Source organism: Nesoenas mayeri (assembly GCF_963082525.1).
Source record: "Nesoenas mayeri genome assembly, chromosome: Z".
Lineage (NCBI taxonomy): Eukaryota > Metazoa > Chordata > Aves > Columbiformes > Columbidae > Nesoenas > Nesoenas mayeri.
Window position 1 is genome coordinate 38856989 of NC_137542.1, and position 16110 is coordinate 38873098.

At 35.9% G+C, this 16110-nt stretch overlaps 1 protein-coding gene across 2 annotated transcripts in view; it reads left to right on the forward strand.

The window, feature by feature from the left end:
* PAM (peptidylglycine alpha-amidating monooxygenase) overlaps positions 1–16110 on the forward strand; it is a gene marked incomplete at its 3' end in the record, with an annotated part of 70523 nt that overhangs the window by 42911 nt on the left and 11502 nt on the right. For both annotated transcript variants that reach the window (XM_080362781.1, XM_080362782.1), the window contains exons 14-17: positions 3430–3735; positions 9084–9213; positions 15099–15215; positions 15725–15797. In XM_080362781.1, the coding sequence (XP_080218907.1) occupies positions 3430–3735; positions 9084–9213; positions 15099–15215; positions 15725–15797 (626 nt within the window). The remainder of the gene's footprint in view (positions 1–3429; positions 3736–9083; positions 9214–15098; positions 15216–15724; positions 15798–16110) is intronic.

The window sequence follows — 16110 nt, forward strand, 5'->3', positions numbered from 1 at the left end:
CACCCTTTTTCATACATTCAGATGGTTCCTAAATATTCTTAACTGTTGTGGTTACAACACTTCTGCTTGATGAAAGCATTAATAGGACAAGCTTGATTTGGAATATATCTCGTCTATAGCCACTAATAGTGATGCATTCAAAGTACCTTACTCAGTAGTCCGCTGTTTGAAAATTCCTCTTACATCTTGTGATCATAGGCTCAGTGGTAGGAGAAAACCAAAACTGATCAATCTACTTGGAGGTGAATCCCTGATTAATAGCTGCCTTAAGTATCACTGGAATTTTCTGTAAAACCACCTTGTCAAAAATATTTTTCCCTGGGTTTTTGCTGGTTTTAAGTTGGACTACCGTGCTCTTTTCTTGTCCTTGTTTCTTAGTAAGAGAAGATAATTTTGGACAGATAAATTGAAGCTTTATTGTTGTTGTTGTTTTGGTTTGGTTTTTTGTTTTGGTTTGTTTTTAAATCTACAAGCAATATGTGTTTTAGAGTACCATTTTACAAAAGAAATGCAGTGTCTTTGGCTGAAGCAGGAAGTTAGCAAGCTTCATTGGTCAAACAGAAAGAGCTGATGAGTTGAGCTAGGGATCTGAAATCTCTATACAAACTGTAGCATGTTGTTCTTATTTTTATGACCAAGAATTACAAGTAAATTGATATGACAGTTGATATAGAACTAGGAAAGAGTGGACTGGGCAAAGATCACTAAAGCTGCTTCAAAAACATCTGCAGTTTGAAATAGCACTTGGCTTGCTGGTTTAGGGAGACTTCTCACACCACTTTTACTATTCAGACCTCTCCATTGGAAATTAATTACATATAGAAAAGTCACTGGACTTTGCTCATCTGTGGGTCTCCAGCCATGGACGAAACATTTATAGATATGAACTAATTTTTAAAATGGTGCAAAAATGTAGTTTAGGCCAATGGCAAGTATTGTAACACTGAATGTTTCCTAAAAAAAGGAAATTCCTGGTGTGTTTCTACATCAGCACCAATTTTGGGGTTCTTTATGTAGAAAATAACCCGACTAATGTAATTATAAACCTTTCTCAAAATAAATATGGTTTGTAATCAAAACTTCTATTATATCATACTTTTTGGATATTTGTATTTAGTCTGAATCAGTAATTGGACTAGTCAAATGGCAGTATTAGGATTTTGAAGCATTCTAGCTTCATAATTGTATTTGAAGCAAATAATTCATATTTGTTATACAGCTTAACAATTTCTTTGAAATTAGCCCTTCAAAAGATTAGCTTAGTAAGTGTTTTCTGACAGAAGATATTGGATATTTCATTTCCAGGGCCAAGGAATGGAATCCTACTCAAAATCATTGATTATAAACACGACAGATTCTCTTAGGGTCATTTCCACAAGGCTTCATTCCCTCTGTCCCAGGCTGCAAGTGATGATTTCTGGTTCTGGTTGTTGTTGTTGTTGTTTTTTGGTGGGGTTTTTTGGCTTGTTTGGGGTTTTTTTGTTGATTGATTGGTTTGGGTTTTTTTTTGTGAAAGCTTCATTAGTTATAGTTTTAGTTTTCTAAAAAAAGTCATATATGATTGTGCTGGTTTGATTGAAAATGAGTTAATTTTCTTCATGCAGTTAGAAACCTTTCTTTTTCATAGCTAGCATGGTCATTATTTGAACTTAGTCTGAGAACGAGAGACAGCACCCCAACACAGAGTTAATGTTTTTAATTGCTCTGGTCTGAGAGCCAAGGACACTCTGAGCGCACTGCCCACAGGTGTGAGGCATCGAGGAAGTGGGGCATGGATGGGGCAGGGTTTGACTGACATCCAGACTGTATAAATAACAGTATTCCATCCCATTAACCTCATGCTTTGTGTTTAGGGAGAGTTGGGATCTTCTGGTCTCTTGGCTGCTCTTGCTCTCTCTCTCGTGTTATTCTTTGCTCTTTTTGTCGGAGTCAGGGAAGTTTGATTCAGGACATTTAGTTTGGCCTTTTGCCATTTTGCAGAGGCCTCTGGGCCTTTCTGCCTTTTTTCCTCTTTTCTCTCTTTGGGATCAGCTGTTTAGGACTGCGATATCGCTTCCTGGAGCTGACTGCTCCTTGTGGACAGAGTTCATGAGGAATTGCATTGAGTATCTTTTATTTATATTTTATGTATATATATTTACTAGAAGTGTATTAGTATTTTGTTATTTTATTGAACTGTGTATATCTCTGTGTATACCTCAATCTAGGTTTCTCCCTTCCCTTTCATTCTTTCCCCTATTGGTGAGTGAGCAGCTATCGTGGTTGTATTGCTAGCTTGGGTTAAACCATTACAATAGTCTGTCATAAAATAATACAAATTCTTGATTAGGAGTGATTTGTACTTAAAATGAAATAGAAGTATACTTACTTGCATTAAATCTTAAAGCATATTGGATGTCTCTTTCCATTCAGATGGTGCAGTTGTATTTAACACAACTTACAATAGTTTCAGGCAGCCAAGATACTTGGTTGGTTAGTAAGTTCTAACAAGGTGGGTACCTGCTGGGTAACAGAGAATTAGAAGTGAGGGATATACTTGTCATCACTTTACTTAAACCTGAAAAAAGAATTTAACACTGGCTTAATCAAAACCTGTTTGGGTGTTTTGAATATTTTGTGAAGAAAGTTATGGTTCTGGAATTTGCATACCTAATTTTAGGTTGTTTGTTTGGAGCTATTGTTCTGGAATTTACTGAAATGCTTGTTGCTGTCTAAGCAAACTATAGTGATAACTGTGTTGCTAGCAAGCAGCTTGAGAAAATACTGTTCACTGGACTAGCAGAAGATACTGTGACTAATGGGTGTTAGTATGTGGAGGGAGAAGAGGTACAGGACCCAAACCAAATTAATAAATGAAAATTTAATGGACCACTCTATTATACTAGTGTGTCTTCTTTCTACAGTATGTTCTATGGAATCTGTTTGCAAATGTGCTAGCTTGTTTTCTTACAGCCTAAGTTGCTTACGTGATGGCAGATTTCAAAGAAATATATTTTGAAATGCAACATGACTGTCTGTTATTGTCATTATTATTGTAAGTGAACAAACTGATCAAACTATAGAATTTTTTACTCTTTGTTTTATAAAAATAGAATAAGTCTGCATTAACCTGACAAACCCAGATGATTCTATTATAAGTATTCTTTTTCTGAAATTTGCATACTTTTTTATTAAAAAAGTCATGTCAGGTAAAAGTAGACATTTATATGTAAATTTAAGTTAATAATGATTTGGCACTATGTTTTCAAGCCAGAAACTTGGCTCATTCAGTTCCCAAGGCTGAAACACTTCCATCTTATACTACTTTTGACAATGACTGTTTGAATAACTTTGGTACGTTATACTTTGCTGAAGCTTTCTGAAACTACATGATCTGTTATAATTGGTTTTTTCCCTTCTTTCCTCTTATCTTTTCTCTTTTCTGTACAGGTGATTTCTATTCACTCCTTTCCAAGCTGCTAGGAGAAAGGGAAGATGTTGTACGTGTGCATAAGCATAATCCCACAGAAAAGGCAGAATCAGATCTTGTAGCTGAGATTGCTAACGTAGTCCAAAAGAAGGATCTTGCCAGAGAGATCACAAGTCATGATGAGGGGGACAATACTATTCTTGTCAGAGACAGAATTCACAAATTTCACAAACTAAAGCCTACCTTGAGGCCACCAGACCACAGACATTTCTCTTTACAACAGCCTAAACATGGTGAGGGAAACTGGGAAAAAGAACATGCAGGAGGTAGGTTAGGGGTTAATTTTTTACAATGAAATGCAATATAAGAGCTGTGATCCACATTAGCAAAATCTGAAGGGAATATCAGTTGATGCTTGGATGTATTTTACATGACAGTTTTCCTAGTTATGGAAATGTTTTCCCTCTGTTTTAGAGGTATTTGACTGAGGTTCTTTTCCCCTCAGTGTGTGAAGAAAGAATGTAAATCAGTGGCACAATACCAGTACTTTTTGGAACATATAGTATTTTTTCTACTGTCAGGACTTTTCTTAATGATTTTATATGAATCATGCAAAAACAAGGTAAATGCAGGATATAGTAGTCATGGGAGGTGAATAATTTTCTTAATACAAGTATTTACTATGCAATGATCACTGGGATAATCAATGCCTTTTATGAGTTTTATGATTAAATTGATTTGTCAGATACAAGATTTTATAAAATTTGTTTCTGTACTTCTATCAGACATTTTTTCTTGCACTGAGAAAGAGTGGTAGTTAATCCTGAAAAATTATTGAGATGTAAAATATTCTGCGTATTTATTTGAAATTGGGCTTGGCTATTCAAATATACTTGGACAGGCTGTTTTATTATTCTAGGATTATAGTTCGTTCCCTTCAGGTTTCTATGACAGCAGAAACCATGGAAGTATTGTGTTTGTTTTACTTGCATTTTGGTCTGTGTGATATTGATCATGCTTAGTCCTACTTGCTAATGTGGAAAGACAGATAACACAGCATGTGACAAGTATCTCATAAAAGAAACTGGTATGTATGCATGAAATACATCTGTATGCGTAGCTATAGCAGCACATCCTTTTATGTTGCAACCAGCCAGTTTGGTATTTCCAAGTACTGTTGTACACCAATATACATCATTCATAATTCATTTGATTTTTATTTCAGTTCAAAATGTTAACATTAATTGTTTATGCCTGTGTGAGATTTTGTTATAGTATTCACATTCAGCAAAATTCTGGGTTTGTGTTTACAAGAAAACTGAAGACATGAGGATTTTCCAATGTTATGTTATGCTAGTCACTTAAATGAGAGCCTGTCAAGTTATTAGCATAGGGGCAAAAAACAGGTGGGATGTCACCATGTACCTGACATAAGTGTAAATCATAAATAATTCCATAAGCAACACTGGAATTCAATACTTGGAAGAGTAGTGTGTGTAGCATTTCTGCAGAAAGAGTTTGTTCAGTTCAGACTAATAGCATGTGTTATGTAGAGGGGAAAAAAGAAACTTCCTTTCTGTTGTAACAGATCCAGAGGACTTAGTTGGCGTACCCTATGGCATGAATTCTAACTACAGAAAGCATTTGCTCGACTACCTTAGTAGCTATATGTTCATTTTGGGAGAATTTGTTGGCGGAGGACTAATTAATAAACAGACTTTCCAATGATGCAATTTTGAGTTACAACAAAAAGGAAAACTGAAATCTTAATTAACATTGATTTTTTTTCTCCATGTTTGTGATACTGCTAACTATAGAAATTCATAACTGCAGAAGCTGTCAGCGCTATCTTTCGGCAAAAGAACTTTTAAAGCAATAAATTCTTTAAGCATATGTTTAATTTCTGCTTTGTGTAGTATTTTTGTATTAGAAGAACAGAACCTTTCATAACAGAATTTTTATTTTCAGAGGATGAGGTGGAACATATTTTAACTGGTCTTGATTTAGTAAAAAAATTTGCACTCTTCATAAAAATCCTTACTATATTGCATTTAAAATTTCTTCAGTATTTCTTAGGACAAGACTGGTTGCTGTTAAATTAATTTCATTTAACTTTTTTAAAATTACTAGAATTAAAATAGTCTAATATTTTCAGTCTTGCAAATATTCAGATACTAAACAAGTAACTGGTCTGAAATAGCAAGTGACCGATTTGTTAAGTAAGGTTCTTATAAATGTTATGTTTATAACTCTACACTACTGCTCTTCCTGCAGTGTTGTTATCTTATTACCCAAGACTGTTCACTTAACAGTCAGCTTGTTCAACATCACTGCAACCAGTGCAATTAGACCTCTTGATTAAAGCAAACAGTGTGATTTTTCCAATTTTTAAAACTCCTTTGTGTAGTGCTTACTTATATTTTTCAAGATTTAAATGACTACTCTGATGGCAGGGAGTGTATGCAATATGACTAAACTTTGTAGTGTTAAAAGCTAGCAAGAGCTTCCAGAGATTTCTGGACAGTGAATTGCAATTTTGCTAATAAATAAGGCCTTATTCTTTCATTTGTAGAGAGATTAGAGATGATTTGTATGTTCTAAATCTGTGTAATTCTTTATAGTTTTATTGATAAAAGGAATTACACTAAATTACAAGGTAAAAGATCTGGTACTTGGTTTAGAAACCTCATTTACAACAAAATTTGTGACTATATACGTATATATGTCTATTAAAAAGTAATTATAAAGTATTTTAATGGCAAAAAGTAATTTTCTTTGTTTTCATGTATAACTTCTCTAGACCCTTTAGTTTTGTAAGGAATTAATAATCAGTCTTAGATAAACGAAGTCTAAATTTAGTAAGCAAGTTTTTGTAAAAAGCTATATGCCTTAAGAGAAACCTGTATAAAAGGACTTTCAGTATGAGAGTTTCCAAGGGAAAAGTAAATAAAACAGTAGAAACTGATTTTGGGAAAGCGTGGGAAAATCTAAAGGTTGTGTAGAGACTGGAGTTTTTGCAATTAGACTGTATTTCACCATCCATTCAATCTATTGCTTTGATCTATTAGAAATCTTTTAGTCCTTTAAGTAACATTGATAAACATTTTTTATTTTATAGTACATATCTTTTGAGAGGCTGAATTTTGCAGAGGCCAAAGAGGCTTTCTGTGTTTAGCCTTTTCATTTTTCTAGCTCTTTTGGAAATGGCTCAGAGGCCAAAGGGCACTGTAACATGAAATGTACAAAAGTTTTCTGCAAGTTAACTTGAACTTATATGGGATGAGCAAGTGAGGAAGCAGATTTGCATCCATTTATTCCTTTTAAAATGCTAATGTCCAAGAATATACCTGGTACTGCACCTGCTGCGACCAACTGAACTGTACAGAATTAGGAATATGTGTGATTTTTTTCTTAACAGCTTTTATTTTAGCTTGGAACTTTTGCTCAGCTAAAAATGCTACAGGGTAGAACTTCTTGTTTTAGAAGTTTCTGATTACTGTTTTGGATTCATTACATATGCTGATTTTATCAGGCTTGTCCTAGGTTTGTATGAGGCTAGAGACTTTCTGTGTCACCTACTCTAGCTATGGTATCTAAAACTACAAAGGTAAGTTTCTACCTGGCCTGTGATAGGTTTTCAGCACTGGTTTCATCTTTTTCCTGGGTAGATTGTAGAAAATGGTTTTCCCTCCACCCCATGCTTTCTGTTACTCCTCAGACAACATCTCTTCCAAGTGAAATGGAAGTGGGGGAGGGCAAATGCTTATCAGAAAAGCTGGATTGCCGAGGTGACCAAAGATTTTGGGCATTGTTTCCCTTTTCATTTTTCCTTTCATTAGAAGATCACTTCAGCTGAACCCTCTCAAAATCCTTGGGTGCTGTGTGGTAAGGTCTGTGACCTGCCATGCTTGAAAGCTTGGGTGTTCTGACACTTTGTGAATGGGGATATGTGTTTCACTTGGCTAGATGCCACCCCAGTGATTGGTTTTTAGGATCATGGTAAAACACAAACTTTGGGCGAAGTGAAAGTTGCAAAGTATAGCATGATGCTGCCAGACACATTGAATACAAGTGAAATAGGTCCACTTTCATGTAACTGCAAAGAAGTTGCTTTTCATTCACCTTCAGTTTGGCTATACATGCTTACATACAAAGTCTGCTCATTAGAAATACCTGAATTATGCTGAAAAAAAAACATTCTGAAAGAAAGGAGTGATGGATTTCCTAACATGTAAAAGACATTTTCTTTGTTTCTTTCTTTCTTCGACCAGAATTAGTGACATTTTTACTGCCATTACATTTTTTGTTTTGGGGAATATTGTTCAATTATCTCTTAATACAGCAAGAGCAACCCAGACCAGACTCTTCCAAACAGCATTTAAGCAATGAGTTTGTGAGAAGTTAAACCCTGTAGACAAGAAGCTGCAACTTTTTCCAATTTGGGACTGTTCATGCCTTTGATCGGTGCAAGTCTATTTTTACATAAAACATTTGGTGTAAACATCCTTTTATATTTTTAATTTTAATCTTTAAGTGGAAACTAAATTTTTCTTCCTTGATTGAGTTGTAGGCACTCACCCTTTATATATTTATAAACATTAATAAGGTCACCCCTCAGTCTCCTCTTCTCCAAACTAAAGACACCCAGCTCCCTCAGCCTTTCCTCATAAGGGAGGTGCTCCACTCCCTTCATCATCTTCGTTGCCCCGCGCTGGACTCTCTCCAGCAGTTCCCTGTCCTTCTTGAACTGAGGGGCCCAGAACTGGACACAGTATTCCAGATGTGGTCTCACCAGGGCAGAGTAGAGGGGAAGGAGGACTTCTCTCAATCTACTAACCACCCCCCTTCTAATACACCCCTGGATGCCATTGGCTTTCCTGGCCACAAGGGCACAGTGCTGGCTCATGGTCATCCTGTTGTCCACTAGGACCCCCAGGTCCCTTTCCCCTACACTGCTCTCTAATATGTAATTTCCCAACCTATACTGGAACCTGGGGTTGTTCCTGCCCAGATGCAGGACTCTACACTTTCCCTTGTTAAATTTCATCAGGTTATTCCCTGCCCAACTCTCCAGTTTGTCCAGGTCTCGCTGGATGGCAGCACAGCCTTCTGGCGTGTCAGCCACTCCTCCCAGCTTAGTGTCATCAGCAAACTTGCTGATAGTACACTCTATTCCCTCGTCTAAATCGTTAATGAATATATTGAATAATACTGGCCTCAGTACAGACCCCTGAGGCACTCCACTAGATACTGGCCTCCAACTAGACTCCGCACCATTGACTACCACTCTCTGGCTTCTCTCCTTAAGCCAGTTTGTAACCCACCTCACTACTCTATTGTCTAGACCACACCTCCTCAACTTAGCTGTGAGGATGCTGTGGGAGACTGTGTCAAAGGCTTTACTGAAGTCAAGGTAGACCACGTCCACCGCTCTGCCATCATCCATCCACCTTGTTACATTCTCGTAAAAGGCTATGAGGTTGGTCAAGCATGCATGCTCTACTGTGACAGAACTATGCTTGGAATTGAATTGCAATGCATTAATGGAAATATTGCATGTAAGAAAATGTCCATATAATTGCCAGCAGTCTGGACCAAATGCTAGTTAGCCGTGTTTTTTTTACAAATATGTGACATAAATGTCTGTCTTCTGTTTGTTTGTTTCTTTGGTCAGATTTCCACATAGAAGAGGCTGTGGAGTGGCCTGGATTAGACCTCAAACTAGGCCAAGTTTCTGGGTTGGCTCTGGACCCTGAAAATAACCTAGTTATCTTCCACAGAGGTGATCATGTTTGGGATGAAAAGTAAGTAGATATTCAGCTGACTGGCATGTTAGAAGGTCAGATTGGTGTGTGCCACTTGTGTATCTTCTCAAGAAAAGGCAAGATAGAGTGCGGTTCCTTTTTGTTTTAACATTTAGTTCTTTGGCTGAAAGTCCCTTCAGGAGACTCAGAATGGAAGTGGTGACTGATAGTTCAAGATGACAGGGTTACTTGCAGTTACTAGGTCTTTAGAGAGTAAGGCTGTGTCTTCAGAGAAAAAAAAAAAACCATAGTACATTAGGTCCTTAGACTGTAAAACATGTTACTATGATATTAAGTGAGACTAATTATCGCTGCTTCTCCATGTTTTTTAGCAGGACAACTTAGGCTGAGAGAATGATATTTTAATATAGTATGCTACTGTTAACACCTGGGTTTAAGGTATGCAAAGCTAGCTCCAAGTGTATCTTAATTCCTTTTTGTGTGTATGTTCACTGAACAGAATTGTATTGTTACTAGGCACTCTCTCAAAACGGGCTTTGTTCTACTTTTTATAAAATTTACTACATGTAGTGTCAATCAAAATAGAAAAAGAGAAAAGAAGAAACAAAACAAAACCAAAACCAAACCAAACCAACCAACCAAACAAACAGACAAAATTAAGTCTAAACTTCATAATGTCCATTTTTCTAGAAATAGTAAAGTAACATATTCAAAGCTGTATTATTTTAAGAACATAACATTTCAAATAAAGTGTAGTGTCCTTAAGCCTTTGAGCTTTAGGATAGCGTGTCTAGCTGTTGAGATGGACCTCTTGGAAAAAATTCCATGAAATAGTAACAGAACAATAGGAGGAAATAGTACTAGCCTTTAAAACAACATTATGTAGTACCCTTTTTAAATGTGTTTTTAATCTTCTTTCAAAGTATCTGTTCTCCAAATATATAACATGTATATAAGGCTAAACAGTAGGATTTTTTTCAACTCCCAATGAATTTATTTTAAGATAACATATTTTCTGAAAATTAGAGCAGACAGCTTTCTCAATCTTATAATAACAAATTATGCTTAGAATACTGTTTTATAACAGAAAATAAGTTTTTTTATATTTAGCTAAATAACATAGTACAGCAGGTAAGGCAATCATTTATATCTCATGCATTATATCAGTGATCTCTCCATCTCAAGTGCTTATAAAATTTGAAAGGATGATGCATGCTACAACTTGTGTTACTCAAGCTACAAACAAGAACTGATATTTGGTTTTGTGGGTTTTGTTGTTGTTTTTGCGGGGTTCTTTGGTTGGTTCGTTGTTTTTTTGTTTTGTTTTGTTTTGTTTCTGCTTTTTCATCCTCCTGTGCATGAACATAAGTGCTGTTCTTTGTGTCATTGAAGAAAGAATTGAAAAAATATTAGAAAAAAGGCTGGGAGTTATATTCGTTTCTTACAAAATGTGTATTTTTGAGTGACTGGCAACTGAGATGTACCCACAACCCAGAGCATAAAACTGCAGCTTGAGATCAAGTAGTATTTGTAGACCCTACATATTTTAAATGAAATAACAAAATGTTCCCTAAAACAGCAAGTGAGCATAATGAATCAACCATGTCAAGAGATAGTTTGTTGTGCGGGTGCAGAAAAAGATCAGAGCTGTGGCCTGGTGGCTGGAAATCCACATCCCTGCCTGACTTAATTCAGCCTTGTCCTTGACAGCAGCTGTTGTTCATATTCTGAGTATTTCTAGCCTGTGATAATTGAACTCCATAGAAAAATACTTTATATTTAGTATTAGTGGTGTTAGTCTGTACATTAGTCCTATGTGCAAGCTTGTCATATTTCCCATCATGTGGGGGTTGAAGTTGCAAGAAAATGAAACTGCGTGACCTTGTAAATATTATCAGAAGCATTCAGTCCCAGATAAGTAACCAAGATGGAAGATGAGCTGCTGCTGACTGAAGGTGATTACTGGAGGGAGGCCAGCAGCAGGGACGAAGATGAATAGGGGCCTAAAGCACCTCTTGTATGAGGAGAGACTGAGAGAGCTGGATCTGTTCAGCCTGGAGAAGCCTGAGAGGGGATCTTATTCATCCTTAAGAATATCTCAAGGGTGCATATCAAGAGGATGGGACCACACTCTTCTCAGTGGTGCCCAGTGACAGGATGAGGGGCAATGGGCACAGACTGAAGCACAGGAGGTTCCACCTGAATATGAGGAGAAACTTCTTTACTTTGAGGATGACAGAACACTGGAACAGGCTGCCCAGAGAGGCTGTGGAGTTTCCTTCTCTGGAGACATTCAAAACCCACCTGGACACATTCCTGTGTCATCTATTCTAGGTGACTCTGCTTTAGCAGATGGGTTGGACTAGATGATCTCCAGAGGTCCTTTCCAACCCCAAACATTCTGTGATTCCATGATTCTGTGATTATGAGCCTTCCGTAAAGATAAATACACATGAAATCCTAATTCATCTCAAAGGGGTTTTGTTCACAAGTATATTTTTTTCTTCTTTTTATAGAGCATGGTTAATCAATAAATAAGAAAGCTAGTATTGGTAGGAACCCCTAAATCAGATAGGCTAAAACTTCTGTAGGCCTGTTAATATAGAGTATCGTGACTTCACTACAATATATTTGGAAAACGTGCCTGTGGTTAAGCTGTTGTTCTGTATCGTGGGGCACAGAGAAGATGCACACAAAAGTATGCTCAGCCAGTCATCATTCCATTTTTGCCTTTGGGTATGTCATGGGCATATGAAATAGCCTGGGCAGCCTTTCACGGATTGTGCTGAAAAAGGAGGAGTGTATGTGTTCTCATTTGTCACTGAAAAGGAATAAAATGAGTATTTAAAAGGCTTTTATAATTACTATTGTGGGAGAAATTAGAAGTTTTCAGACTTATAAGTTAATGTTTATCATTAGCTGCAAATACAGAGTTAATAGAGTATAATATTCCTTACCAAATCGTAAACATGATTAATCAATCAAGCCTGAAAGCCCAGAATTTATTTTCTCTATTTCAATGCTTCACCGGCATAGCATAGAAACTAATTAAAGAAAAATTATCTGTGCTGTTAGTCAATGCCCAAATGTTTGTAAAATATTATTACTATATGCCATAAAAGCTGTATCCTCATTCAACTAAATATAGCTGGATGAATGGTCTGTGCTTTTTTACAAGGCAACTGCAGAACACAAAAGCAGTTGTCCAATGACATGCCCTATAATACAGTAGCAGCCTTTCAGTCGCTGTAGCATTACTTCTGTGAATGATTAAAAAAAAATTCCTTTTAAATCAGTCAGGTTCATTTACCACCTCGTCTTCTCAGTTTTAGAACAGTCTTTGCTATATGTAGAACGTGCTGTTTGGAATGAAAAAGAGTAGAACTATTCAGCTGACCAAGCAGTTAATCAGTTGGAAGTTATTTTGCATTTTGTGATGAAAAATGTATACTATTCATGCAGTTAATAAAAGACATAATAAATAACATAAACTGCCTTCTAGTTACTGCAGTCTTAACAAGCTAGGCAGGTTAATTTAGGCTGAGCACATTACCACAACAGTGATGGATATTGATCAAGAATGGAGCTCAGGGTTGTGCCTTCAAGAGTTATGAGATCAGGTGATCTGTCTAAATTTAAATGTAGCCCATGAGGAGGATGTTAGATTTAGCAATAAATTGTTTGTATTAGTGTCAAGTGGCCATCCTAGAAATAGAAAAACAGATGTGGAATTACACTGGGGTTTGAAATTAGAAGTAGTGATATATGCAGTGTATTTTAATTGTCTTTTGATATCAAACGGCAGAACCTGTTAGAAAACCATACTGCAGAGCAATATGACATACAATAGTAAGGTGTTCAGTTATTTTGTTTGGTTGGTTTTAGTCTTACTGCTTTTAAGCTAGCAGTAGTCAGTATCATTTGTGTCGTCATCAGCTGAAACAAAGGAATGTTAGCTAATTGGGAAATTGGTCTCAAATGTTGGGAAGGAAAGAGTGACTGTGATTCTGTAGCATGCCAGTCTTCCTCTTAGAAAAGGAAATTTGACAGGGAGAAGATGCGTGGAAGATCACTCTGATAAACTCATTTCAAAGTTCACTAGGCTTGCTTTGCATAAAATACCATGCAATCTCTTCTTTACACTGAAAACACTCCATTCCCAGAAGAGCAGGGAATACTTGGAAGTCTGAACAGCACTGTTACTAAGAAGCAAAACCATAATAAGGAAAGCCAGTATTTTCTTAGGTGGTCTAGATAGTCAGTTCTCTAGAGATACAGTCTTTTTTTCTGTGCAATTTTGTTTGTACAATACCATACCATCACTAGCTTTCTCTCCTGTTATTAGCTGTGCTGATTAATAATAACATTAATAATAACATTAGTTCAGTTTCTGTGCTGTTGGTTCTCCGGTTGTGGTAATCTGTACCTAGAATAAATCCTTACAAGTAGCAGACTAATTTTTAAATAAAACTGTTTAAAACCAAGAGAATTTGTCACAGAAGACTGCCACCAGTGAGGGTAAAAAAAAAGAAAACACCACCTGTTGGTGCATGGTCAAACAAGCAGATAAACATCAGCAGGCCATTGTGTGTCAGTACCATTCACACTATGTCTCCGTATAGCATCATGGCAGAGTGTTTAGGAGGGCTCAGCAGAGTGTTTTAGTAACTATCAGCTGATACTTAATCATTCATCGTGAAAAGGATTTGCTGTCTTCTATTAGGTATTAAATAAATAGTTTCATCTATTTACCATATGTAGCCTATGCAGAAACTTAAACACATCCTGTCAGAGATTTTTCTGGTTATATATGAAGCCAGTATTGCTTTTCCACACTGAAAACTCTAGACATGCATATATTTAATATTATGGAGAGTTGAGGCTGCTAGGACTGTACTATACAAAGTTTTAATAACTTTCTTCATAGCCTTCTTTGTGACTACAAACTATATACTTGTTTACCAAATTGCATCAATCATAGCTGGATTTCTCTTGGGATTAACAAATAGATTGAAAAATACAAGGTGGGAGTGGGGAGTATGTCTTGTATTCACACATTTTTCATCCACAAATACCATTTTCTAACATGTAGACTTAAATTTTGTTCAAAATATTTTACACTCCATTTTACCTTCACTAAATACTGAACATGTATTTCAACAGGTTACAGTGATAGCCAACATCTCTGTAGGGCTACAGACAACTATATTTTTTATTCTTTGTTAAGCGTCTGATAATTTTATGCCTAGTAAATACCTTCTGGGAAGTTAATGCTGGTTCTTAATGTCTGAAATAATGACATGTTTAAATGTTATTTATTAATATATTCGATGTTCCCTGAAAACTCAGTGTATAGTTGTGGTGGTAGGAGAAATACACATCATATCCTGTAGACTTCTGAAAAGGATAAGAACTTTAAGACCTGAATCTTACAGTAGTAAGTTCTAGAAAAATATTTAATTGTGTTTGGAAAAAGAAAAACCAGAAGATGTGCAAACACACACACACTGCCTTAGTATGAAGTATACCTGCTTTTACGGACAGTTATGCTCTGGTGATTAGTTACATGTTTATTTAGGCTACATTGTTTGAATTCCCATTTCTGGTTTTCCAAAGCAAAAGAAAAAAAAAAAAAAGGATAGGTTTTTTGTTTGCTTGCTTTAGGATTATCTTAATTATACCTGTGTTGATTTGGTGCTCCTTTAGTTTGGAAGTCATAACCTCAGTAGGAAGTGCAAACATCCAACACTATAACTCTTATCATCATACAGTAATGAATAAGTCTTATTTAAAGAAAAAAAGAAGCCAGTAGTCCCAAACTGAAATTAAACGACAAAACTGGAATTTGTGGTTTAGTTTGCATGTGTATTGTTCATCAGTGGAATCGTCTAATGCTAGTTTTCTGTTCCACTATTTTTGTGTAGTTCTTTTGACAGCAAATTTGTTTATCAGCAAAGAGGACTTGGGCCAATTGAACAGAACACAATTATTGTCCTGAATCCAAGTAATGCAAAACTGCTTAATTCCGTGGGCAAAAGTCTGTAAGTTATTTTTACTATTATCAATAGAACTAACATTTCTCTGTATTTTACTCCAAAAGGTCCACAGACGTGTTTTTACGTTTTTTATATTACACTGTGTGATAGCAGCCTCTGATTTTGTTTAAATTAATAAATAAATAATTGCAAAATCAACAACTAATAAAAGTAATTTGCCATCTTTACCACATCTTCTTTTTGTCAATACAATTTCGTCTAGCAGCCAAATTAACAGAAACGCAGATCTCCTGAGTATTGTATATTTTCCTTAAAGATACCAAATCTTGGCCTGAGTGATATACCAGAGATCAACTGAATTTCAGAGCTGACACACACTCCTCAAGAAAATTCTGTGCCGTAAATGTATCTTTTTCATTAAAACTACAGGTAGTTAGTATGTACAGCATTTGTAATTTGTAGATAAAAAGTGGAATGTTCACATCTAGGTCATTCTTTCTGAAAAATGTTTTAAACTTGCTTTAAACTTGTTTTAAACTTGTTTGTGCTTGCAGATTTTATTTACCACATGGTTTGAGTATAGATAAAAATGGTAACTACTGGGCCACTGATGTAGCTCTCCATCAGGTATGTTTTTGAAGCTTTAATACTAGGACATTGGTATTTTGACAAAAAATGTTTTGTTTTGTTTTGTTCTTTCCTACAGATTTGACGTAAGTTATGTATCTAGGCCTGTTAAGATAAACTTTAAGAATGTGCCTACAGAAACTGACCCCTGTGGCCTTCATGGAATATAGTTGTGTTGAATAATTTGCTATATGGACATAGTATTCAGAAAGAAAAGTATCTGGTTTAAAACAATTATTCTTTTGAAAAACAACAGTATTTTCTGCTACATCTTTGCTTATCAATTTTCATATGTAATTAAATCCAGAATGTG